Source organism: Danio aesculapii, chromosome 25 (genome assembly GCF_903798145.1).
Source record: "Danio aesculapii chromosome 25, fDanAes4.1, whole genome shotgun sequence".
Lineage (NCBI taxonomy): Eukaryota > Metazoa > Chordata > Actinopteri > Cypriniformes > Danionidae > Danio > Danio aesculapii.
This window is the reverse complement of record NC_079459.1, coordinates 8,599,371-8,623,504: the sequence shown is the minus strand read 5'-3', so window position 1 is coordinate 8,623,504 and position 24,134 is coordinate 8,599,371. Positions and strand designations below refer to the sequence as shown.

Below are 24,134 nucleotides of genomic sequence, written 5' to 3'. Positions count from 1 at the left end.
CAGTTGAGATATAGTAAGCTCTCTACCTAATATATTGATACCAATTATCTCACTTGATTAAATATGAACAGACAAAAGCTGAGCTTTGAATCTGCTGAGCTTTATTGAATCTGGGAGACAGGTGGTATGTCTCCCAGATTCAATGTCTCTAGAGGCATCTGACAAGTTAGTCTAATTGAGCTATTACTATTATTATATAGATTTTTAATAGCTGAGAAAAAAAAATCACCAAAACCAAATTTTTTTAGGGGACTGTAAAATAAGTGGATGTTCAATATTCTTTTTCGAGGCTTGTTTGCTGGTTGCAATCCATTCCGTTATTGGTATAATCGTGGTCGCTAGCTAAGCAGCTAGACCCCTCCACGTTGGCCATGGAATCGTTTAGACGTTTCTGTCTGGACTTTCTAGGCATTATAATCGTGTTCTTTTAGACTTTTACTGAGACTTTGTGTTAATCCTTGTAAATTATTTCAACTACATTTGCAGAGGCTGGCAGCCAATTTGTGCTTTAAATTCAGTTTGATGCCTAGAGCTTGTAATGTTGCGGCCATTCACTCCGCCATCTTGCCGGAACCCAGAAAACCTGTCACTCACACGCCGACTCCAGCTTCATCACGTCGTCAGCCAGCTGTGCTAATCAGGTTGGTTTATTCCAGATAGCATACGAATGTGGGCCACTTTAGGCAGTTATGCGGCACTGGTGGTATTCCTTCGGCCCAGACAAAATGAGTGTGAGTGTGAAGTGGCACACCTGTACAATGGCAAAGAGGAGCCTAAGATTCAAATTCATAGATGGGTCATTTAGGGCAAAATGTAATTTGAATGTGAGCCTAATGTGGCCCATGTAGAAAATGATAAATTTGGCCCAAATGACAAAGGACAAATGTGGGCCAAAAATGTGGCATAGTCATTTAAGGGTAATCTGGGTCTAAACCTAAAGTGGCTCACACGTGTAAGTGCAAATGTGGCCCAGTTATCTTAAGACATATGTGGGCCACTTTTGGCAAATATTTGGCACATTTAGCTCTGGCTAATGTGGCTGTGAGCCTAAAGTGGCCCAGAGAAGATATGGCAAATGTGGTCCAGTTATCCTAAAACAAATGTGGGACACTTTTGGCAAATATTTGGCACAGTTAGCTCTGGCTAATGTGGTTGTGAGCCTAAAGCGGCCCAGAGAAGATATGGTATAAGTGGCCCCATTATCTTAAAACATATGTGGACCACATAGACTAAAGTCACCATCATGACGAAAAATGTTTGCTTTAATTGGGCTCATAGCCCTGAACCTCTTAATGTAATTTTTTTGGGCTGCTGTAACTTTTAAGAACTTTGCTTGAAAAGTTTATTCATTACAGCAAACAAGCCAAGTAAAAAAAAAAAAACTATAATGAAATAATATAATTCACTGATGTTAACCAATGTTTAATCCGTTATTAGAAGTAACGTAATAACATACATGAACATGCCACAGAATTAGGATAGTTTACAAGCTAAAAAAATTATATGGTTCAACTTCTACTCACAGAGACATCAAAAATCAGCATATGAACCTCAACAATGGTGACAATTAACAAAATTAACTAAATTCACAAACATAACAAAAATGTTACTAAAAATGACAAAATCAACAACGTTAACATAAACAGCAGAATCAAAAGCAAATAAATGAAAACTGTAGCATCAATAAGCCATAGAATGTATTCGTACTGCAATGCATGCTGGGAGTTTTGTACTTTGCCACACCCAGCAGGTGTAGGCCAGATCTAGGCCAGAATAGAAGAAAACTGTGGCCCAGAATAGGGTCAGTTCTGGTTCGATTGGTTGAATTCTGGCTGATGTGTGATATTGCTATGGCTTAATTGTGACCCAGATCTGGCAAACAGGAGTGGGCCGCCCAAGTGCCATCATTCCATGTGGTACAGTATGTGGGCCAGATGTAAGTGTCTGGTGTGGGCCACATTTGAGCCACATACATTTTGCTAGCTGGGATCAATTGTCTTTTGATTTCGGTATTTTTTAGGACTTTGTCAAAATCCTTGTGAATTTGTTCATTAAACCTAAGTTATTATATCAAATGTAAAGTTTAACAAGACCATTAATCACATTATACGGTACTTGCTATTTAAAAGCAAACGGTTAATTTATAACGGTTAATTTATAATGGTCAACTCGTTACGTTAACCACTTCAGAGTCTGTTTTCTGAGGCTATATTATCTTCTACAACCACACAAATCTATCAACTTAAAACATTTTACACTCATAATGGTGTTAGTTTGATTTATTGTTGAACTGTTCTTCAACCAAATCTTCGAGGTGGCCATATGAGCTGGTATATTGTAGAATGGCAACGTGAGTACAATAACGTTATCTTTATCAATAAATGCTCTGACATTTAACCAACTTCGCACAGATATTCAGAAGTGTGCTTTTTACAAAGGCTAAACAGATATTATTAGGATGTAATTAACGTCATCTTTTTATGTAGACAAAGTCTAGAGCTAGTATAACAAACTTGATGCACATTTCCAATTTTTTCATTGTCAATTTTAGTCAATTTTTCATTTCCACAATTAACACAGAGCCCCGGTGTTAGATTGACCTCCTTTAGACCCAAACATATAGGTTTCGTACAATATTTAAATCATAATCACTGATTTTTCTTTTGCAAAGATCCATCCGGACACAGGTTGCAGCATTTTTTCTGATGTACATACAGGTACTTTTTTCACTGATGTTCATAAACATATTTAATTTAAGAATAACTTGTACTTAAATCTAATTAAAGGATTAGTTCATCAAAAAAATGTAATTACACCATTAATTACGCATCTTTATTTCATTCCAAACCTTTTTTGTTTATCTTTAGAACACAAATTATGATATTTTAGATTAAATCTGAGAGCTCTCTCATCTTCCATAGATGGCAAGGTTCCAGACAAAATCCAGAAAAGGAACCCAAACAAATCCTTAGACCATATGCCTTGAGTGGTTCAATCTAAATATTATGAAGCTATGAGAATATGTTTATGCATACATAAAACAAGAGTAATATATTTATTGAACAGTTTCTTTTCCTCTGTGCCAATATAGGCGACAGTGTGGCCGAAGTAACACTTCAGCAGCTTGACATGCAATAAAAAGCACAGCACTCTCTTGAACATGCCTTATATTGATACTGAAGAAAAGAAACTGTTGAATAAAGTTGTTATATTTGTTTTATGTGCATGGAAAAATCATTCCTTGATAATATTCATTTCGAACCCTGAAGGCACATGGTCTGTTTTGAGACTGTTTTTGTTGCCTTTTCTGGACTTTGAGTGTCTCTGAATCCTTGCTGTCTATGGATGAGGGAGTTTCAGATTTAATTTGAAAACTATCACAATTTGTTCAGAATATAACAAACGTCTCGGGATTTGGGACATGGGAGTAATTTATAACAAATAATGTTTTGGTGAACTAACCCTTTAATAATGCAACAATTTAAAGTCATTAATAATTTCTTAAATGGTTTGTTAGTGCAAAAAAAAAAAATGTATTTTTGTAATTTATATTGGATTTGTAACATTTTTGTAACATCTAGATAACAAGAAAAATATTTACCTGAGATTACAAGAAAACACAAAAAAGAAAACAACAGTGCAACAACGCATAGCCTCAGTGTTTCAAATAACCTGTTTTTTCATGTCTGTGATCCCTAAGGCAAAACACAATGCAGTTTCATAATTCAGTAGTACCGGTAAAATTGCTTGTAAAAAAGTTCTATATTGTGATTGTTTTTAGACAGTTATTAATGCAATAGAGGGATTTCATAAGAACATAAATGGTGATGAGTGGTAACAAGAGTTTGTGATAAATGTTACCTACAGTGGTCAGCATAATTGAGTACAGCGGATTCTGAAAATGAATATTTCTAAGTATATAAGATAAGTAATGTCTCTGTGTGTGTGTATTATATATTATATATATATATATATATATATATATATATATATATATATATATATATATATATATATATATATATATATATATATATATATATTAGTCATTGAACATCTTTAGAAATAAAAAGTTAATACATTTAAATTCATGCAAAATATTTGAAAGAAAAATACAAACTACAACATTTCAACTAAATTGTAGAATTTTGCTCTTTTTAAATGTTTTATTCAAGATTTTTCCCTAACATAAATTTAGGTGTACACACACACGCACGAATATGTGGTTTGTAAGAAACATAGACATAATAATTTATAATGTACAAATTATATATTCTGTGCTGTAAACCCAACCAAGTAATTTCAAAATTATATTCAAGTTAATTGAAATAATAAAATAAATGTTAAAATCTTGTTTTTTAATTGAATTGAAAATTCTCTCTAAATGCATTACTCTTCTTATCATCTTGTGCATTTTCAGATATCATTGCACATTCTTAAATTTTTAGGGATATACCACAAATAATATCTGTTTCTTTTTTCTCTTTTCAGTACTGATCTCCATCCAGCCCCAGTTAAGCAGAGCTGAATCAGCTGATCAAGATCTCCAGTATTACAACAATCTGCCAGGTACAGTAGTGTGTGTTACAGCGAAATCATGCAACATAGTGTAGCATGAGTTTTCAAGTTTGAGAAACCCTTCTATACTGATTAGCCAGTAATCACTGTTGGATTATCAAAGCATTTTTTAAAACAGTATTTTTTTCAGCTCTTGGTAAGCCAGTTGAAGCACATTTCCAAATTTTTCATAGTCAATTTTAGTCAGTCATATTCATTTGTTTTGGGTCAATTTGTCATTTCCACAATCAGTGCACAGCCCCGGGGTCGAACTGATCCATCCAGGCACAGGTTGCTGCATTTTTTTTGATGTACATACAGATACTATTTTCATTGATGTTTATGAACAATAAGAAGAATAACTTATATTTAAATCTAATTAAAGGATTAGTTCATCAAAAAATGTAAATTACACCATTAATTACTCATCTTTGTGTCATTCTAAACCCCTGTTTGTTTATTTTCATAACAAATTATGATATTTTAGCGCTCTCTTATCCTCCAGACAGCAAGGTTCCCGATTCAAAATCCAGAAAAGGAACCCAAACAAATCCTCAGTCAGAACAGACCATATGCCTTCAGTGGTTCATTCGGTCTCTGGGGTTTGGGACAACATGAGGGTGAATAATTAATAACAGAAATAACATTTTAAATTGAACTAACCCTTTAATATTGCAACAATTTAAAAGTTATTAATAATTTGTTATATTGATAATAATAAATAAATAATAATTTGTTGAATCAGTTGTTTATATGTGTTTTTGTAATTTATTCACAAGCTGTTTATCTTAAGTTCATAAATGTTTGATTTAATATGGTATTTAAGAAAACACCAACTTCTGCATTGCTAAAAAAAGAGAACACATCAGATTCATCTTGAACAAGACACTAATCAGAATGGATTTGTTACATTTTTGTGATAATTGAATAAAATATGAGATCACAAAAAATAAAACACGAAAAAGAAAAAAGACAGCAATGCATGGCCTCAGTGGTTCAAATAATTGGTTGGATTTTCACATCTGTGATCCAGTTCAGTAGAACCGGTAAAATCGCTCTTAAAAATCTGTTATATTGTACATTGTGTTTTTTTTAGACATAATTATTATTGCATTACAGGGATTTCACAAGAACATAAATGGTGATGAGCGGAAATGAAATAAAATGTACAATTTTTATCAATTTTTCAGTGAATATATTTTGGTGCATTTGAACAAAACACATTTATTAAACATTTTATTCAATATTTTTCCCTAACATATAAATTTGGGTGTGCTATTTGTAGATCGTTATCTTCAGTTATTTTGGAATATTAGCTCCAGATTTGGTTTCAGTACTGACTAATATAATGTGTATGCACAAATATAATATTGTAAAGCTTTCTATAGAAAATATAAATTTAAATGAAAGATTTGTGAGAGGTAAACTCATATAGGTTGAGCACTTTGTTTATTTTGCACTTATAAATGACTCTCTCTTTTTATCATTTAATTTTTAAGTATGTGATTGTTTGACTCTTTAATGCAAACAAGTGGACAGTTTTTCCAGCTGCTATCAAATGAATAATTATTGTTGTTTATTACTAACATTTCTCCCCTTCGGATGGGGAACTCCAATGCTATGTGGAAACTTCCACTATGGGGATTTCGTCAGAAACCAATCATCAGAAAGAGTATAAAAACTGATTGTCATTGATGCCAGCTGTGCACGCTGACGCCGCCAACTCATTGGCATTTCATTGGCGGGGTCAGCGTGCACAGATGGCATCAATGACAATCAGTCATGCTATAAAGACGCAGCCAGTGCCATTCTTGACATCCTTTCGCTTTCAGAGCCTTTCACGAAGCTTCTGAGAGAGTCTTTGAGGGTATCTTCAACCTGTGTCTACAGAGAGAGATCGAGAAGCAGCTTCTCCCGGTCCAGAGCGCGTATACGCAGTGGCAGATGGTCGAGCTAGATTTTTCTCCCTTGCCTGGCGTCCTTTGGGTCCGGTCCTCCAAGAGCAGTTTGTATGTAGGAAAAAAGCTTTTCTAAAAGAGCAACACGGTCGTGCAGCGCGTCTCTCCGTCCGTGCGTTTCTGGATGCGGTGGTTTCCTATTCCCGGATGATGGGCACGAGCACAGCGTTTCATGTCTGGGGATCCAGCATGTTAATGTGGTGCTCGCGGGCAGTACATGCCATCACTGTGATGTCATGTCTGTTGCGCAGTTAAGATCGTGGCTCGCTCTTGCAAAAGATCCACCCACCCCAGTTGTAACACGCACTGAGGTTGGCACTCGGGCAGATCTGAGGGTTTCAGTTTCTTGCTCCTCCACGCGCTCCATCCAGGCTTCTGGTGAAAAGAAGCGCTCCGTCCTGGGATGGTCGCTCTCTCACATGATGACACCAGGGGGTCAGATGTCCATCGCTGCATTGGAGGATGGGCTGTCATTGTCTGATGAGGATGCGAGCCCGCTCGCTCCCTCCCTCCGGGGTGGAGAGTGCGACGTTGGCATCTAAAAAGCAGACATGATGGCCGTGCTTTCTCGGGCTGCTTTGGCCATGGGTCTGGTGATGGTTTATCCCCCAGCCCCGTGGCCGGACCGATTTGATGGGTGTTATGCAGAGGATATAAGGAGGAAAGACCTTCAAAGCCCGGAAGTGCACAGTAAACTCACGCAGTCTAGAGGTCACTTTTTTTCTGCCCTATCTGCGTGCGCTTCCATCCTCACCATCCTTGGAGGGTGGGCTGTCAAGGTCTGACGAGGATTCGAACCCGCTCGCTCCCTCTGGGATGATGAGCGTGGCGTCGAATCTAGAAGCAGACTTTGTGGCTGTGGTTCCCCAGGCTGCTACCGACTAGAGGGGTGTGATGTGGAGGATGAAGGCAAGACCTTCTAAGCCTCCCCATCCCCTTCTTCCTGGATGGGCACAGTAGGCTCATGCAGTGTGCTGCGTGCGCCTTCGCCCCCTCACCATGCATGCTATGGCCACCTACCAGTGCCACCAAGCGCAGGCGCTGGCCCGGCTGCGCTAGGATGGTTCCGACCCAGGACTGAGCATGAGCTCCGCACCACAACCAACTATGCTCTTAAAAAAAAAAAAATCGGCTGTGTGTGCCCTGGAAAAGACGATGATCACATCCGTGATCCAGGAACGCCACCTTAGGCTAAACCTGGTGATGTGCGTGATGTTGACAAAGTTCGTTTTCTTAACTCACCCATATCCCAGGCGGACCTGTTCGGTGACACCGTCGGTGAATTCGCCCAGAAATTCACGCCAGTGATAGAGCAGTCTGAGGCGATGGGCGATATCTCTGTCGGCGGGATTGGTTTTTACCAAGCTTGCGGAGGTTGCCCCCATGCCCCTTCGGCTCGCGGACATCCGCATGCTCAATTTTCTTGCTTACTGGCTGATTTTAGCCCACTCACGGGAGCAATTGATTATGCACAGAGAGAAGGTGCTCCGGCACCTTGCCTTCCAACTACTGGTCCTCTGACCCCAGCAAGCTGTCCCTGGGGCCAGACACTCTCCCTAGACTTGCAGTCTGGGCTTTTGAGTGCCCCTTTGCCTCCACCTCAAGGGTATCTGGCCCTGCGAGCTGTCCCTGGGGCCAGCCACTCTCCCTGGGCTTGCAGTGTGGGCTCTTGAGTGCTTCTTGCCCTCCACCTCAAGACTCTCTGGCTCAGCGAGCTGCCCCAGTGGCCAGCCACTCTCCCTGGTTTTGCAGTTTGGGTTCTTGAGGACCCATTGCCCTCCAACTCCAGGATCTTTGAACCCAGCGGGCTGCCCCAAGGGCCAGCCACTCTCCCTGGGTTTGCAGTCTGAGCTACTTAGGGCCCCTTGCCTTCCACCTACAGGTCCTCTGACCCCAGCAAGCTGTCCCTGGGGCCAAACACTCTCCCTGGGCTTGCAGTCTGAGCTATGAAGTATCCCTTGCCCTCAACCACAAGGCTCTCTGGCCCAGCAAACTTTCCCTGGGATTACACACTCTCCCTGTGCTTGCAGTCAGGACTATTGAGTGGCCCTTGCCCTCAACCTCAGGGTTCTCTGGCCTAGCAAGCTGTCCCTGGTGCCAGACACTCTCCCTGTGCTTGCAATCTGGGCTCTTGAGGGCCCCTTGCCCTCCAGATGTAGAGTCTCTGAACCCAGCGGGTTGCCCCAGGGGCCAGCCACTCTCCCTGGGCTTGCAGTTTGGACTGTTGAGGGCCCCTTTCCCTCCAGGTCCAGGGTCTCTTACCCCAGCCGGTTGCCCAAGGGGTCAACCACTCTCCCTGGGCTTGCAGTTTGGGCTCCTAAGGGCCCCTTGCCTTCCACTTACAGGTCCTCTGACACTAAAAAGCTATCCCTGGGGCCAGACACTCTCCCTGGGCTTGCAGTTTGGGCTCTTGTGTGTCCCTTTCCCTCCACCTCAAGCTTCTCTGTCCCAGCGAGCTGTCCCTTGGGCCAGCAACTCTCCCTGCCTTGCAGTTTGGGCTCTTGAGGTCCTCTTGCCCTCCTGATGCAGAGCCTCTGACCCCAGCGGGTTGCCCCTGGGGCCAGCCACTCTACCTGGGCTTGCGATTTGGGCTCTTGAGGGCCCCTTGCCCTCCACCTCAAGGCTCTCTGCCCCAGCAAGTGGTCCCTGGGACCCGCCATCTTCCCTGGGCTTGCAGTCTGGTCTTTTGAGGGCCCCTTGCCCTCCAGCTGCAGGGTGTCTGACCCAAGCGGTTGGCCCCAGGGGCCAGCCACTCTCCCTGGGCTTGCAGTTTGGGCTGTTGAGGGCCCCTTGTCCTCCAGGTCCAGGGTCTCTGACCCCAGCGGGTTGCTCCAGTGGCCAGCCTCTCTCCCTGGGCTTGCAGTCTGGGCTCTTGAAGGCCCCTAACCTTCCACCTTCAAGGCTTCTGACCCCAGCAACATGTCCCTGGGGCTAGAGACTCTCCCTGGGCTTGCAGGTTGGGCTCTTGAGTACTCAATGCCCTCCACCTCATCGCTCTTTGGCCCAGCGAGCTGTCCCTGAGGCCAGCCATTCTCCCTAGGCTTGCAGTCTGGGCTCTTGAGAAATCATTGCCCTCCACCTCAAGGCTCTCTTGCCCATTGAGCTACCCCAGGGGCCTGAAAATCTCCATGGGGTTGCAGTTTTGGTGCTTGAGGGCCTCTTGCCCTCCAGCTGCAGGGTCTCTGACCCTAGCGGGTTGCCCCAGGGGCCAGCCACTCTCCCTGGGCTTACAATTTGGGCTCCTGGGGGCCCCTTGCCCTCCAGCTCCAGGGTCTCTGACCCCAGCGGGTTGCCCCAGGGGCCAGTCGCTCTCCGTAGGCTTGCAGTTTGAGCTCTTGAGTGCCCCTTGCCCTCTACCTCAAGGCTCTCTGGTCCAATGAGCTGCCCCCGGGGCCAACCACTCTCCCAGGCTTGCAGTTTTAACTCTTGAGGGCCACTTGGCCTCCGGCTCCAGGGTCTCTGACCCTAGCGGGCTGCCCCAGGGGGCAGCCACTCTCCCTGGGCTAGCACTCTGTTCTCTTGAGGGCCCCATGCCTTTCAGTTGCAGGGTCTCTGACCCCAGCTGGATAGCCCAGGGGCCAGCCACTCTCTCTGGCTTGCAGTTTGGGCTCCTGAGGGCCCCTTGCCTGCCTGCTCCAGGGTCTCCGACCCCAGCGGGTTGACCCAGGGACCAGCCACTCTCCTTGGGGTTGCAGTTTGGGCACTTGAGGGTCACTTGCCTTCCAGCTGCAGGGTCCCTGACCACAGCGGGCTTCTCTAAGGGCCAGCAACTCTCATTGGGATTTCAGTCAGGGCTCCTGAGGGCCCTTTGCCTCCCACCTACAGTGCCTCTGACCCAAGCAAGGTGTCTCTGGGCCCAGAGGCTCTCTCTGGGCTTCCAGTCTCGGCTTTTGAGTGCCCCTTGCCCTCCACTTCAAGGTTCTCTTGCCCAACGAGCTGTCACTGGGGCCAGCCACTCTACCTAGGCTAGCACAAGGCCCTCAAGAGCCCAAACTGCAAGCCCAGGGAGAGTGGCTGGCCCCAGGGATAGATCCTTGGGCCAGAGAGCCTTGAGGTGGAGGGTAAGGAGCATTCAAGAGCTCAAACAGCAAGCCCAGGGAGAGTGACTTTTTCTTTGACCCAGCAGGCTGCTCCAGGGGACAGCCACTCTCCCTGGGCTTGCAGTTTGGGCTGTTGAGGGCCCCTTTCCCTCCAGGTCCAGGGCCTCTGACCCTGGCAAGCTGTCCCTGAGGCCAGCCACTCTCCCTCGGCTTGCAGTCTGGGCTTTTGAGAAATCATTGCACTCCACCTCAAGGTTCTCTTGCCCATTGAGCTGCCCCAGGGGCCAGCCACTCTCCCTGGGGTTGCAGTTTGGGTGCTTGAGGGCCCCTTGCCTTCCAGCTGCACGCTCTCTGACCCCAGCAGGTTGCCCCCGGGCCAGCCACTCTCCCTGGTCTTACAGTTTGTGCCCTTGAGGGCCCCTTGCCCTCCAGCCCCAGGCTCTTTGACCCCAGCGGGCTGCCCCAGGGGCCAGCCACTCTCCATGGGCTTGCAGTCAGGGCTCTTGAGTGCCCCTTGCCATTCACCTACAGGTCCTCTGACCCCAGCAAGCTTTCCCTTGGGCCAGTCTCTCTCTCTGTGCTTGCAGTCTTGTTTCAAGAGGACCTCTTGCCCTCCACCTCAGGGCTGTGTGGCCAATCGAGCTGTCCCTGGGGTCAGCCACTCTCCCGGGCTTGCAGTCTGGTCTTTTAAGGACCCCTTGCCCTCCAGCTGCGGGGTCTCTGACCCCAGCGGGTTGCCCCATGGGGCCGACACTCTCCTTGGGCTTGCAGTTTGGGCTATTGAGGGCCACTTGCCCTCTAGCTCAAGGCTCTTTGGCCCAGCGAGCTGTCCCTGGGTCCAGCCACTCTCCCTAAGCTTGCAGTCTGGTCTCCTGAGATTCCCTTGCCCTGCACCTTAAAGGCCACTGACCCCAGCGAGCTGTTCCTGGGACCAGACACTGTCCCTGGGCTTGCAGTCTTGACTCTTGAGTGCCCTTGCCCTCCACCTCATGGCTCTCTGACCCAGCGAGCTGTCCCTGGGGCCAGCCACTCTAGCTAGGCTTGCAGTCTGGGCTCTTGAGTGCTCTTTCCCCTTCACCTCAAGGCTCTCTGGCCCAGCGAGCTGCACCAGGGGCCAGCCACTCTAACTGGGTTGTAGTTTGGGTTCCTGAGGGCCCCTTGCCCTCCAGCTGCAGGGTCTCTGACCCCAGCTGGTTGGTTGCCCCAGGGGCCAACTTTTCTCTCTGGGCTTGCAGTTTGGGCTCTTAAGAAACCTTTGCTTTCCAGCTCCAGGGTCCCTGACCCCAGCAAGCTTTGCAGGGGGCCCCTTGTTCTCCCCCTCAAAGCTGTCTGGCCCAGCAAGCTGTCCCTGGGGCCTGCCGCCCTCCCTGGGCTTGCAGTCTGGGCTTTTGAAGGCCCCTTGCCCTCCAGCTGCACGGTCTCTGACCCTTAGCGGGTTGCCCCAGCGGCCAGCCACTCTCCGTGGAATTGCAGTTTGGGCTCTTGATGGCCCCTTGCCTTCCACCTACAGGTCCTCTGTCCCCAGAAAGCTTTCCCAGGGGCTCCTTGCCCTCCACCTCAAGGCTGTCTGGCCCAGCAAGCTGTCCCTGGGGCCAGCCACCCTCCCTGGTCTTGCAGTCTGGGCGGTTGAGGGCCCCTTGCCCTCCAGCTGCATGGTTTCTGACCCCAGCGGGTTGCCCTAGGGGCAGGCCACTCTCCCTGGGCTTGAAGTGTGGGCTCTTGAGGGCCCCTTGCCCTCCAACTGCAGGGTCTCTTACCCCAGTGGGTTGCCCCAGGGGGCAGCCCCTCTCCCTGTGATTGCAGTTTGGGCTTTTGAGGCCCCCTTGCCCTCCATTTCAAAACTTTTTGGCCCAGCAAGCTGTCCATAGGTCCTTCCACTCTCCCTAGGCTTGCAGTCTGGTGTCCTGAGGGTCCCTTGCGCTCCACCAAAAGGTCACTGACCCCAGCAAGCTGTCCCCAGGGCCAGACACTCTCCCTGGGCTTGCAGTATTGACTATTGAGTGCTCCTTGCCCTCCACCTCAAAGCTCTCTTGCCCAGCGAGCTGCACCAGGGGCCAGCCACTGTCCCTGGGCTTGCAGATTGGGCTCTTGAGGGCACCTTGCTCTCCAACTGCAGGGTCTCTGACCCCTAGCGGGTTGCCCTAGTGGCCAGCCACTCTCCCTGGGCCTGCAGTTTGGGCTCCTAATGGCCCCTTGCCTTCCACCTACAGGTCCTCCGACCCCAGCAAGCTTTCCCGGAGGCCCTTTGCCCTCCACCTTAAGGGATTCTGGCCCAGCAAGCTGTCCCTGTGGCCAGCCACCCTCCCTGGTCTTGCAGTCTGGGCGGTTGAGGGCCCCTTGCCCTCCAGATGCATGGTTTCTGACCCCAGTGAGTTGCCCCAGGGGCCAGCCACACTCCCTGGGATTGCAGTGTGGGCTCTTGAGGGCCCCTTCCCCTCCAACTGCAGGGTCTCTTACCCCAGTGGGTTGCCCCAGGGGCCAGCCCCTCTCCCTGTTATTGCAGTTTGGGCTCTTGAGGACCCCTTGCCCTCCATTTCAAGGCTCTTTGGCCCAGCAAGCTTTCCACATGTCCTTCCACTCTCCCTAGGCTTGCAGTCTGGTGTCCTGAGAGTCCCTTGCTTTCCACCTAAAGGTAACTGACCCCAGCAAGCTGTCCCTGGGGCCAGACACTCTCCCTGGGCTTGCAGTCTTGACTCTTGAGTGCCCCTTGTCCTCCATCGCAAAGCTCTCTGGCCCAGCGATCTGCACCAGGGGCCAGCCACTGTCCCTGGGCTTGCAGATTGGGCTCTTGAGGAGTGCCCTCCAACTGTAGGGTCTTTGACCCCAGCTGGCTGCCCCAGGCGTCAGCCACTCTCCCTGGCCTTGCAGTCTGGGCTCTTGAGGGCCCCGTGCCCTCCTGCTCCAGGGTCTTTGACCCCAGCGGGCTGCCCCGGGGGCCTCTCTGGGCTTGCAGCCTAGGCTCAAAGAGCCCCTTGCTCTCCCTCTCATAGCTCTCTGGCCCAGCGAGCCGTGGCTGGTGCCAGCCATTCTCCCTGGGCTTGCATTCTGGGCTCTTGAGGGCTCCTTGCCATCCAGCTCCAGGGTCTCTGACCTTAGCAGACTGCCCCTAGGTCCAGCTACTCTCCTTGGGCTAGCAATCTGGGCTCCTGAGAGCCCCTTTCCTTTCACCTACAGGGCCTCTGACCCCAGCAAGCTGTCTCTGACACTCTCCCTGGGATTGCAATCTGGGCTATTGAGTGCCCCTTGCCCTCCATCTTAAGGCTCTTTTGCACAGTGAGTTGTTCCTTGGGCCAGCCACTCTCCTAAGGCTTACAGTCTGGGCTCTTGAGTGCTCCTTGCCCTCCACCGCATGGCTCTCTTGCCCAGTAAGCTACCCTAGAGGCCAGCCATTCTTCCTGGGCTTGCAGTTTGGGCTCTTGAGTGCCCTTTGCCCTTCAGCTCCAGGGTCTTTGAAGCCAGCGGGCTGCCCCAGAGGCCAGCCACTCTCCCTGGGCTTGCAGTCTAGGCTCCTGAGGGTCCCTTGCCTTCCACCTACAGGGCTTCTGACCCCAAGAAGCTGTCCCAGGGGCCAGACACTCTCTCTGGGCTTGCAGTCTAGGCTCAAGAGGGCCCCTTGTTCTCCATCTCAAGGCTGTCTGGCCCACCAAGCTGTCCTTGAGGCCAACCACTCTCCCTGGGCTTGCTGTCTGGGCTGTTGAGGACCCCTTGCTGTCCAGATACAGGGTCTTTGACCCCAGCGGGCTTCCCCAGGCGCCAGGCACTCTCCTTGGGCTTGCAGTCTGGGCTCCGGAGGGCCCCTTGCCTTCCACCTACAGTGCCTCGGACCCCAACAAGCTGTCTCTAGGGCCAGCCATTCTCCCTGGGCTTGCAGTTTGGGCTGTTGAGGGCCCTTTGCCCTCCGACTCCAGGGTCTCTGACCCCAGCAAGCTGTCCCTAGGGCAAGCAACGCTCTCTGGGCTTGCAGTCTAGGTAGTTGCAGTTTGGGCTCTTGAGGACCCATTAACCTCCAGCTCAAGGGTTTCTGACCCCAGCAGGCTGCCCCAGGGGCCAGCCACTCACTCTGGCCCAGCGAGCTGTCCCTGAGGCCAGCCACTTTCTCTGGGCTTGTTGTCTGGGCTTTTGAGAGCCTCTTTCCTTCCAACCACAGGTCCTCTGACCCCAGCAAGCTTTCCAGGGGCCAGACACTCTGCCTGAGCTTGCAGTTTGGACGCTTAGTTGCCCCTTGCCGTCCACCGCAAGGCTCTCTGGCCCAGCGAGCTGTCCCAGAGGCCAGCAACTCTCCCTGGGTTTACAGTTTGGGCTGTTGAGGGCGCTTAGCCCTCCAACTCCAGGGTCTCTGACCCCAGCAAGCTGTCCCTGGTGCCAGACACTCTCCCTGTGCTTGCAATCTGGGCTAATGAGTGCCCCTTGTCCTCAACCTCAAGGCTTTCGGGCCTATCGAGCAGTCCCTTGGGCCAACCACTCTCCCTAGGCTTGCAGTCTGGGTTCTTGAGTGCCCCTTGCCTTCTACCTACAGGGCCTCTGACCACAGCAAGCTGTCCCTGGGGCCAGACACTCTACCCTGGGCTTGCAGTCGGGGCTCTTGAGGGCCCCTTCCCATCCACCTCAAGGCTGTCTGGCCCAGCGAGCTGTCCCAGGGGCCAGCTACTTTCACTGGGATTGCAGTTTGGGCACATGAGTGCCCCTTGTCCTCAACCTCAAGGCTTTCAGGGCCATCGAGCAGTCCCTTGGTCCAGCCACTCTCCCTAGGCCTGCATTCTGGGTTCTTGAGTCCCCCTTGCCTTCTACCTAAAGGGGCTCTGACCCCAACAAGCTCTCCCAGGGGCCTGTCACTCCCTTTGGGCTTGCAGTTTGGGCTCCTGAGGGCCCCTTGCCTTCCACCTACAGGTCCTCTGACCCCAGCAAGCTTTACTGGAGGCCAGTCACTCTCTCTGAGCTTGCAGTCTAGGTTCAAGAGAGCCCCTTGCCCTCCACCTCAAGGCTGTCTGGCCCAGCATTCTGTCCTTGAGGCCAACCACTCTCCCTGGGCTTGCTGTCTGGGCTCTTGAGAACCCCTTGCCATCCAGATACAGAGTCTTTGACCCCAGTGGGCTGCCCCAGGCACCAGGCACTCTCCCTGGGCTTGCAGTCTGGGCTCCTGAGGGCCTCTTGCCTTCCACCTACAGGGACTCTGACCCCAGCAAGCTGTCACTGGAGCTAGACACTCTACCTGAGCTTGCAGTCTGGGCTCTTGAGTGCCCCTTGCCCTCCACTTCAAGGCTCTCGGGCCCATCGAGCTGTCCCTTGGGCCAGCCACTCTCCCTAGGCTTGCAGTCGGGGCTCTTGAGTGCTCCTTGCCCTCCACCTCAAGGCTCTCTGGCCCAGCGAGCTGCCCAAGGGGTCAGTAACTCTCTTTGGGTTTTCAGTTTGGGCTCTTGAGGGCCCCTTGTACTCCGGTTGCAGGATCTCTGATCCCAGCGAGCTGTCCCAGGGGCCAGCAATTCTCCCTGGGTGTGCAGTTTGGGCTCTTGAGGGCCATTTCCCTCCAGGTCAAGGCTCTCTGACCCTAGCGGGTTGCCCCAGGGGCCAGCCACTCTCCCTGGGCTTGCAGTTTGTGCTCTTGAGGACCCCTTAACCTCCAGATCCAGGGTCTCTGACTCTAGAAAGCTGTCCCTAGGGCCAGCCACTCTTCCTGGACTAGCATTTTGGGCTCTTGAGGGCCTTGTGCTCTCCAGTTACAGGGCCTCTGACCCCAGCGGGTTGCCCGAGGGTTCAGCCACTCTCCCTGGGCTTGCAGTTGGGGCTCATGAGGACCCCTTAACCTCCAGCTCCAGGGTCTCTGACCCCAGCAACCTGTCCCAGGGGCCAGACACTCTGCCTGGGCTTGCAGTCGGGGCTCCTGAGGGCCCCTTGCCTTCCACCTACAGGTCCTCTGACCCCAGCATGCTCTCCCAGAGGCCAGTCACTCTCTTTGAATTTGCAGTCTAGGCTCAAGAGGGCTCCTTGCCCTCCACCTCAAGGCTGTCTGGCCCAGCAAGCTGTCCCTGAGGGCAACCACTCTCCCTGGGCTTGCTGTCTGGGCTTTTGAGAGCCCCTTTCCTTCCACCCACAGGTCCTCTGACCCCAGAAAGCTTCCCCCGGGCCCAGTCACTCTCTCTGGGCTTGCAGTCTAGGCTCAAGAAAGCCCCTTGCCCTCCACCTCAAGGCTGTCTGGCCCAGCAAGCTGTCCTTGAGGCCAACCACTCTCCCTGGGCTTGCAGTGTGGGCTCTTAAGACCGCTTGCCCTCCAGCTACAGGGTCTCCGACCCCAGCAAGCTGTCCCGGGGGACAGTCACTCTCTCTGGGCTTGCAGTCTAGGCTCAATAGGGCCCCTTGCCCTTCACCTCAAGGCTGTTTGGGCCAGCAAACTGTCCTTGAGGCCAACCACTCTCCCTGGGCTTGCTGTCTGGGCTCTTGAGGACCCCTTGCCTTCCAGAAAAATGTTCTCTGGCCACAGTGGACTGCCCCAAAGGCCAACCACTCTCCCTGGGCTTGCAGTCTGGGCTGATGAGGGCCCCTTGCCTTCCACCTACAGGGCCTCTGACCCCAGCAAGCTGTCCCTAGGGCCTGCCACTTTTCCTGTGCTTGCATTTTGGGCTCTTGAGGTCCTCTTGCCTTCCAGCTACAGGGTCTCTGACCTCAGCGGGTTGCCTCAGGGGCCAGCCACTCTCCCTGGGCTTGCAGATTGGGCTCTTGAGGACCCCTTGCCCTCCAGCTCCAGGGTCTCTGGCCCCTGTGGGCTGCCCCAGGGGCAAGCCACTCTCTCTGGGCTTGCAGTTGGGGCTCCTGAGGGCCCCTAGCCCTCCACCTCAAGGCTCTCTGGCCCATCGAGCTGTCCCTGGGGCCAGCCACTCTCCTTAGGCTTGCAGTCTGGGCTCTTGAGTGCCCCTTGTTCTCCACCTCAAGGCTCTCTGGCCCAGCGAGCTGCCCCAGGGGTCAACCACTCTCCCTGGGATTGCAGTCTGGGCTCCTGAGGTCCCCTTGCCCTCCAGCTTCAGGGTCTCTGACCCCTGCAAGCTGTCACTGGAGCCAGAGAATCTCCCTGGGTTTGCAGTCTGGGCTCTTGAGTGCTTCTTGCCCTCCACCTCAAGGTTCTCTGGCCCAGCGAGCTGTCCCTGGGGTCAGCCACTCTCCCTAGGCTTGCAGTCTGGGCTCTTGAGTGCCCCTTGTCTTCCACCTACAGGGCCTCTGACCCCATCAAGCATTCCCTGGAGTCAGACACTGTCCCTTGGTCCAGCCATTCTCCCTGGTCTTGCAGTTAGGACTATTTAGGACCCCTTGCCCTTCAAATCCAGCGTTCCTCACCCCAGCGAGCTGCCACTGGGGCCAGTCACTCTCCCCTGGCTTGCAGTCTGTGCTCCTGAGGGCCACCTACAGGGCCTCTGACCCCATCAAGCACTCCCTGGAGTCAGACACTGTCCCTATGCCTGCCTGCCTGCCACATATGTGCTTCCCTCCAGTGCCACGACTCTGCCTGCCACACATGTGCTTCCTTCCACTACCATGGCTCTGCTCAACACACATCTGCCTTCCTCCACTGCCACGGTTCTGCCCGTCACACATGTCCCTCTTTCCACTGCCACAGCTTTGCCCGCCACACGTGTCTCCTTCCTATTTCATGCTTTACCTGCAACACATGTGCTTCCCTCCACTGCCATGACTCAGCCCGTCACACATGTGCCTCCTTTCACTGCCACGGCTTTGCCTGCCACACATGTGTCTCTCTCCACTGCCATTGCTCTGCCAGTCACACATGTGCCCCTCTCCACTGCCACGGCTCTGCATGCCACACATGTACCTTTCTCCACTGCCACAGTTCTGCCTTCCACACATGTGCCTCCCTCTACTGTGACGACTTTGCTCGTCACAAATGTGCACGAATCTGCGTGCAACACATGTGCTTCCATTGCCACGGTTCTGCCTGCCACACATTAGCCTCTCTCCACTACCACTGCTCTACTTGCCACACATGTGCCGTTCTACACTGCCACAGCTGTGCCTGCCACACATGTGTCTTTCTCCACTGACATGACTCTGCCTGCCACACATGTGCTTCACTCCACTGCCACAAATGTGCTTCCCTTCAATGCCACGGCTCTGCCTGCCACACATATGCCTCCCTCCACTGCCATGGCTTTGCCTGCCAAACATGTGCCTCTCTCCACTGCAATGGCTTTGCCTGCCACACATGTGCCTCTCCCCACTGCCACGGCTCTCCCTGCCACACATGTGCTTCCCTCCAATGCCACGGCTCTGCTTGCCACACATGTGCCTCTCTCCACTGCCACGGCTCTACCTGGCACACATTTGCTTCCCCTCCAATGCCACGGCTCTGCCTGCCACACATGTGCTTCCCTCCACTACCACGGCTTTGCTTAACACACATGTGCCTCCCTCCACTGCCACGGCTCTGCCTGCCACACATGTGTCTCTCTTCAGTGGCACAACTTTGCCTGCCACACATGTGCCTCTCTCCACTGCAACGATCTGCCTGCCACACATGTTTCCCTTCACTGCCACGTCTCAGCCCACCACACATGTGCCTTCCTTCACTGCCATGAATCTGCGTGCAACACATGTGCTTCCATTGCCATGGTTCTGCCTGCCACACATTAGCCTCTCTCCACTACCACTGCTCTGCTTGCCACATATGTGCCTCCCTCCACTGCCACAGCTCTGCCTGCCACACATATGCCTCTCTCTAATGCCACGGCTCTGCCTGCAACACATATGCCTCCCTCCACTGCCATGGCTCTGCCTGCCACACATGTGCCTCTCTCCACTGCCACGGCTCTGCCTGCAACACATGTGCCTCTCTCCGTTACCACGGCTCTGCTTGCCAGACATGTGTTTCCCTTCACTGCCACGGCTCAGCCCACCACACATGTGCCTCCCTTCACTGCCTCGGCTCGGCCCGCGACACATGTGCCTCCCTCCACTGCCACGTTTCTGCCTGCCACATATATGCGTCTCTCCATTGCCACGGCTCTGCCTGCCACACATGTGAATCTCTCCACTACCACGGCTCTGCATGCCACACATGTGCCTTTCTCCACTGCCACGGCTCTGCCTGCCACACATGTGCCTCTCTCCACTGCCACGGCTCTGCCTGCCACACATGTGCCTCCCTCCAATGCCACGGCTCAGCCTTTCACACATGTGCTTCCCTCCACTGCCATGGCTCTGCCCAGCACACATTTGCCTCGCTCCACAGCCACGTTTCTGCCTGCCACACATATGCTTCTATCCATTGCCATGGCTCTGCCTGCCACACATGTGAATCTCTCCACTACCACGGCTCTGCAGGCCACACATGTGCCTTTCTCCACTGCCACAGCTGTGCCTGCCACACGTGGGCCATTGTCCACTTTCACGACTCTGCCTGCCACACATGTGCTTTCCCTCCACTGCCACAGCTCTGCCCTCCACACATGTGCCTTCTCCAATGCCATGGCTCTGCCTGCCACACATGTGCCTCTCTCCACTGCCACGGCTCTGTCTGCCACACATGTGTCTCCCTCCACTGCCACGGCTCTTTTAACCACACATGTGCCTTGCTCCACTGCCACGGCTCTGCCTTCTAAACATGTGCTTCCCTCCACTGCCACGGCTCTGCCTTCTACACATGTGCTTCCCTTCACTGCCACGGCTCTGCCTACCACACATGTGTCTCCCTCCACTGCCTTGGCTCAGCCCACGAAACATGTGCCTCCCTTCACTACAACGTTTCTGCCTGCCACACATATGCTTCTATCCATTGCCATGGCTCTGCCTGCCACACATGTGAATCTCTACACTACCATGGCTCTGCATGCCACACATGTGCCTTTCTCCACTGCCACAGCTGTGCCTGCCACGCATGGGCCATTGTCCACTATCACGACTCTGCCTGCCACACATGTGCTTCCCTCCACTACCACGGCTCTCCTCAACACACATGTGCCTCCCTCTCCTGCCATGGCTCTGCCTGCTACACATGTGCCTCTCTCCGCTGCCAACGGCTCTGCCTGCCACACATGTGCCTACCTCCACTGCCACGGCTCTGCCTGTCACACATGTTTCCCTTTACTGTCACGGCTCAGCCCATCCCACATGTGCTTCCATCCAATTCCACGGCTCTGCATGCCACACATGTGCATCCCTCTACTGCTACGGCTCTGCCCGTCACAAATGTGCCTCCTTCCACTGCCAGGTCTTTGCCTGCCACACGTCTCTCTCCAATGCCATGGCTCTGCCTGCCACACATGTGCCTCTCTCCACTGCCACGGCTCTGCCTGCCACACATGTGCCTCCCTCCAATGCCACGGCTCTGTCTGCCACACATGTGTCTCCCTCCACTGCCACGGCTCTTTTAACCACACATGTGCCTTGCTCCACTGCCACGGCTCTGCCTTCTACACATGTGCTTCCCTCCACTGCCACGGCTCTGCCTTCTACACATGTGCTTCCCTTCACTGCCACGGCTCTGCCTACCACACATGTGTCTCCCTCCACTGCCTTGGCTCAGCCCACGAAACATGTGCCTCCCTTCACTACAACGTTTCTGCCTGCCACACATATAATTCTATCCATTGCCACGGCTCTGCCTGCCACACATGTGAATCTCTACACTACCATGGCTCTGCATGCCACACATGTGCCTTTCTCCACTGCCACAGCTGTGCCTGCCACGCATGGGCCATTGTCCACTATCACGACTCTGCCTGCCACACATGTGCTTCCATCCACTACCACGGCTCTCCTCAACACACATGTTGCCTGTCACACATGTTTCCCTTTACTGTCACGGCTCAGCCCATCCCACATGTGCCTACCTCCACTGCCACGGCTCTGCCTGTCACACATGTTTCCCTTTACTGTCACGGCTCAGCCCATCCCACATGTGCTTCCATCCAATTCCACGGCTCTGCATGCCACACATGTGCATCCCTCTACTGCTACGGCTCTGCCCGTCACAAATGTGCCTCCTTCCACTGCCAGGTCTTTGCCTGCCACACGTCTCTCTCCAATGCCATGGCTCTGCCTGCCACACATGTGAATCTCTACACTACCATGGCTCTGCATGCCACACATGTGCCTTTCTCCACTGCCACAGCTGTGCCTGCCACGCATGGGCCATTGTCCACTATCACGACTCTGCCTGCCACACATGTGCTTCCATCCACTACCACGGCTCTCCTCAACACACATGTTGCCTGTCACACATGTTTCCCTTTACTGTCACGGCTCAGCCCATCCCACATGTGCCTACCTCCACTGCCACGGCTCTGCCTGTCACACATGTTTCCCTTTACTGTCACGGCTCAGCCCATCCCACATGTGCTTCCATCCAATTCCACGGCTCTGCATGCCACACATGTGCATCCCTCTACTGCTACGGCTCTGCCCGTCACAAATGTGCCTCCTTCCACTGCCAGGTCTTTGCCTGCCACACGTCTCTCTCCAATGCCATGGCTCTGCCTGCCACACATGTGCCTCTCTCCACTGCCACGGCTCTGCCTGCCACACATGTGCCTCCCTCCAATGCCACGGCTCAGCCTTTCACACATGTGCTTCCCTCCACTGCCATGGCTCTGCCCAGCACACATTTGCCTCCCTCCTATGCCATGGCTCTTCTTGCCACACATGTGCCTCTCTCCATTGCCACAGCTCTGTCCACATCACTTGTGCCTCCCTCTACTGCCATGGCTTTGCCTGCCACACATGTGCCTCTCTCCACTGCCACGGCTCTGCCCACCACACATGTGCCTCTCTCCAGTGCCATGGCTTTGAAGAGGTTTTCCTTTAGGGCCCCATTTTTCACTCAATGTATTTTTAAATTTTTTTATACAAAAACAAAAATAAACTTGAAAAGGTTGTCTCTAGCAGGGTGGTGTTGATTACAGGCGAGCACCCCGAGGGCATTGTAATTGGTTTATAGCCTAATGTTTAGTTTTTCAATTCTTGCATTTGCATTTAAGGACTAAAAGTGCTAAAGTTGTATTTTCGTGTGAGGATCATCCGGCTGGACAAAATGTGTAAGTGTAATGAACTGTTTGAATAAAAGAGCTTATTTGCAATCAATGTTCCCTCTAAGCTGCGCGCGTGCGCAATCGCGCACTGCCCGCACATTCTCAGCGCACAAGAAAATCTATCCAGCGCATAAACAACATCAACATAACGTATTAATTAATATGTAATATTAGACTTAATCTAATCTAATTAATTCGCCCAATAATATAGTTTTTTTGTTTCTCACTCAGTGAGTGACAGGTGTCTAGCCAATGTTACGATACAGTTCACTTACGGTACAAAGCCAATCATGGCATTGACGGTGCTTGCATCTGGGCCCTGCCTATATGCGCCGTGCAGGTTAGCTAGCAGGTTAATAGATGCTAATACAAACCCCGCATCATGGCGAAACGAACAGGCAGCGACACATCCACTCACCATTGGTGTCACAAAGTCACAGTAAAAAAGAAATGCAGTTCTTTTAAGATGGAATGGTTGTCGGAGTATGTGCAAATTGAAGAAAAAGCGGTGAAATTGGGTGAGATTTTTTCTTTTTCAAGTGAGAAAGGTCTACTCTGCAAAACATGCAGCGATGCCAAAGTAGCAAGTGAGTTTTCAGAGGGAAAGATGTGGATTGAATGCAAGCTGGACTATCTCAAGCGTCACGTTCAGCATAAAAGTCATTTAAAAGCTGTCGAAACTGTACGAAGACTCAAGATGGGACAGGGGATTAGTACATTATTGCAGGAGAGCGCAAAAGACAGAGAGAAAAGGAACGAGCTGTCACACAAAACAAAATCGGACCCTGAACAAGTTAAAGTTCTCATTGACAATATTTTACTTGCCATCAAAATGAATGCATCAATGCTGTCAGTTTAACAAATCCACGATCACATGGCAAAGTATGTGAGTATACCAGAAAGCTGGCGAAGCAAAAACTATGCCTTTGAATTTGTGAACTCAATCAGAATGAGACTATGTGCAGTATTAAAAATGCACCCTGGCATACCCTGATAGTAGATGAGAGCACAGACATATCAGTACACAAAATGCTAGTCATATATATTAAATACAGGGAGGAAAATGATGTTAACTACAAAACTGTGTTTGGTGGCATCATCCAGCTGACAGCATGCACTGCTCAGGATATTGTGCAAGGAATAACTCAGTTTTACTCCAAACATGGACTGGACATGCAGAAAATGGTGATGCTGACCTCCGATGGTGCCTCAGTAATGCTAGGAAAATACAACGGAGTTGCAGCTTTGTTAAAGCGCCAAATACCACACCTAACTGAACAACATTGTGTGGCCCACAGAGAGGACTTGGGCATTGATGATGCCTGGAAAAATGTGCCTTCGATGCGAGATGTTGAAACTCTTCTTAGAACTGTCTATTCCACTTTCTCTCGGTCCGCTGTGAAGAGGGGCAAAATGGAGGACCTGGCAAAGATTCTTGATGAAGATGCACTGTCATTCAGGCCTCTGAACGAAGTGCGATGGCTGTCGCGGCACCAAGCTGTCAATGCTGTTCTGAGGAACTACACTGTGCTTACAGAATTCTGTAAAAG

At 51.4% G+C, this 24,134-nt stretch overlaps 1 protein-coding gene across 1 annotated transcript in view; it reads right to left on the bottom strand.

Moving 5' to 3' along the window:
* Window positions 1–7,900, bottom strand: part of LOC130218998 (receptor-type tyrosine-protein phosphatase eta-like) — a 52,774-nt gene extending 44,874 nt beyond the window's left edge. Inside the window, exon 1 of the mRNA XM_056451273.1 lies at window positions 7,758–7,900. Coding sequence (XP_056307248.1) covers window positions 7,758–7,900 — 143 coding nt within the window. The remainder of the gene's footprint in view (window positions 1–7,757) is intronic.
* Between the last annotated feature and the right edge of the window lie 16,234 nt (window positions 7,901–24,134).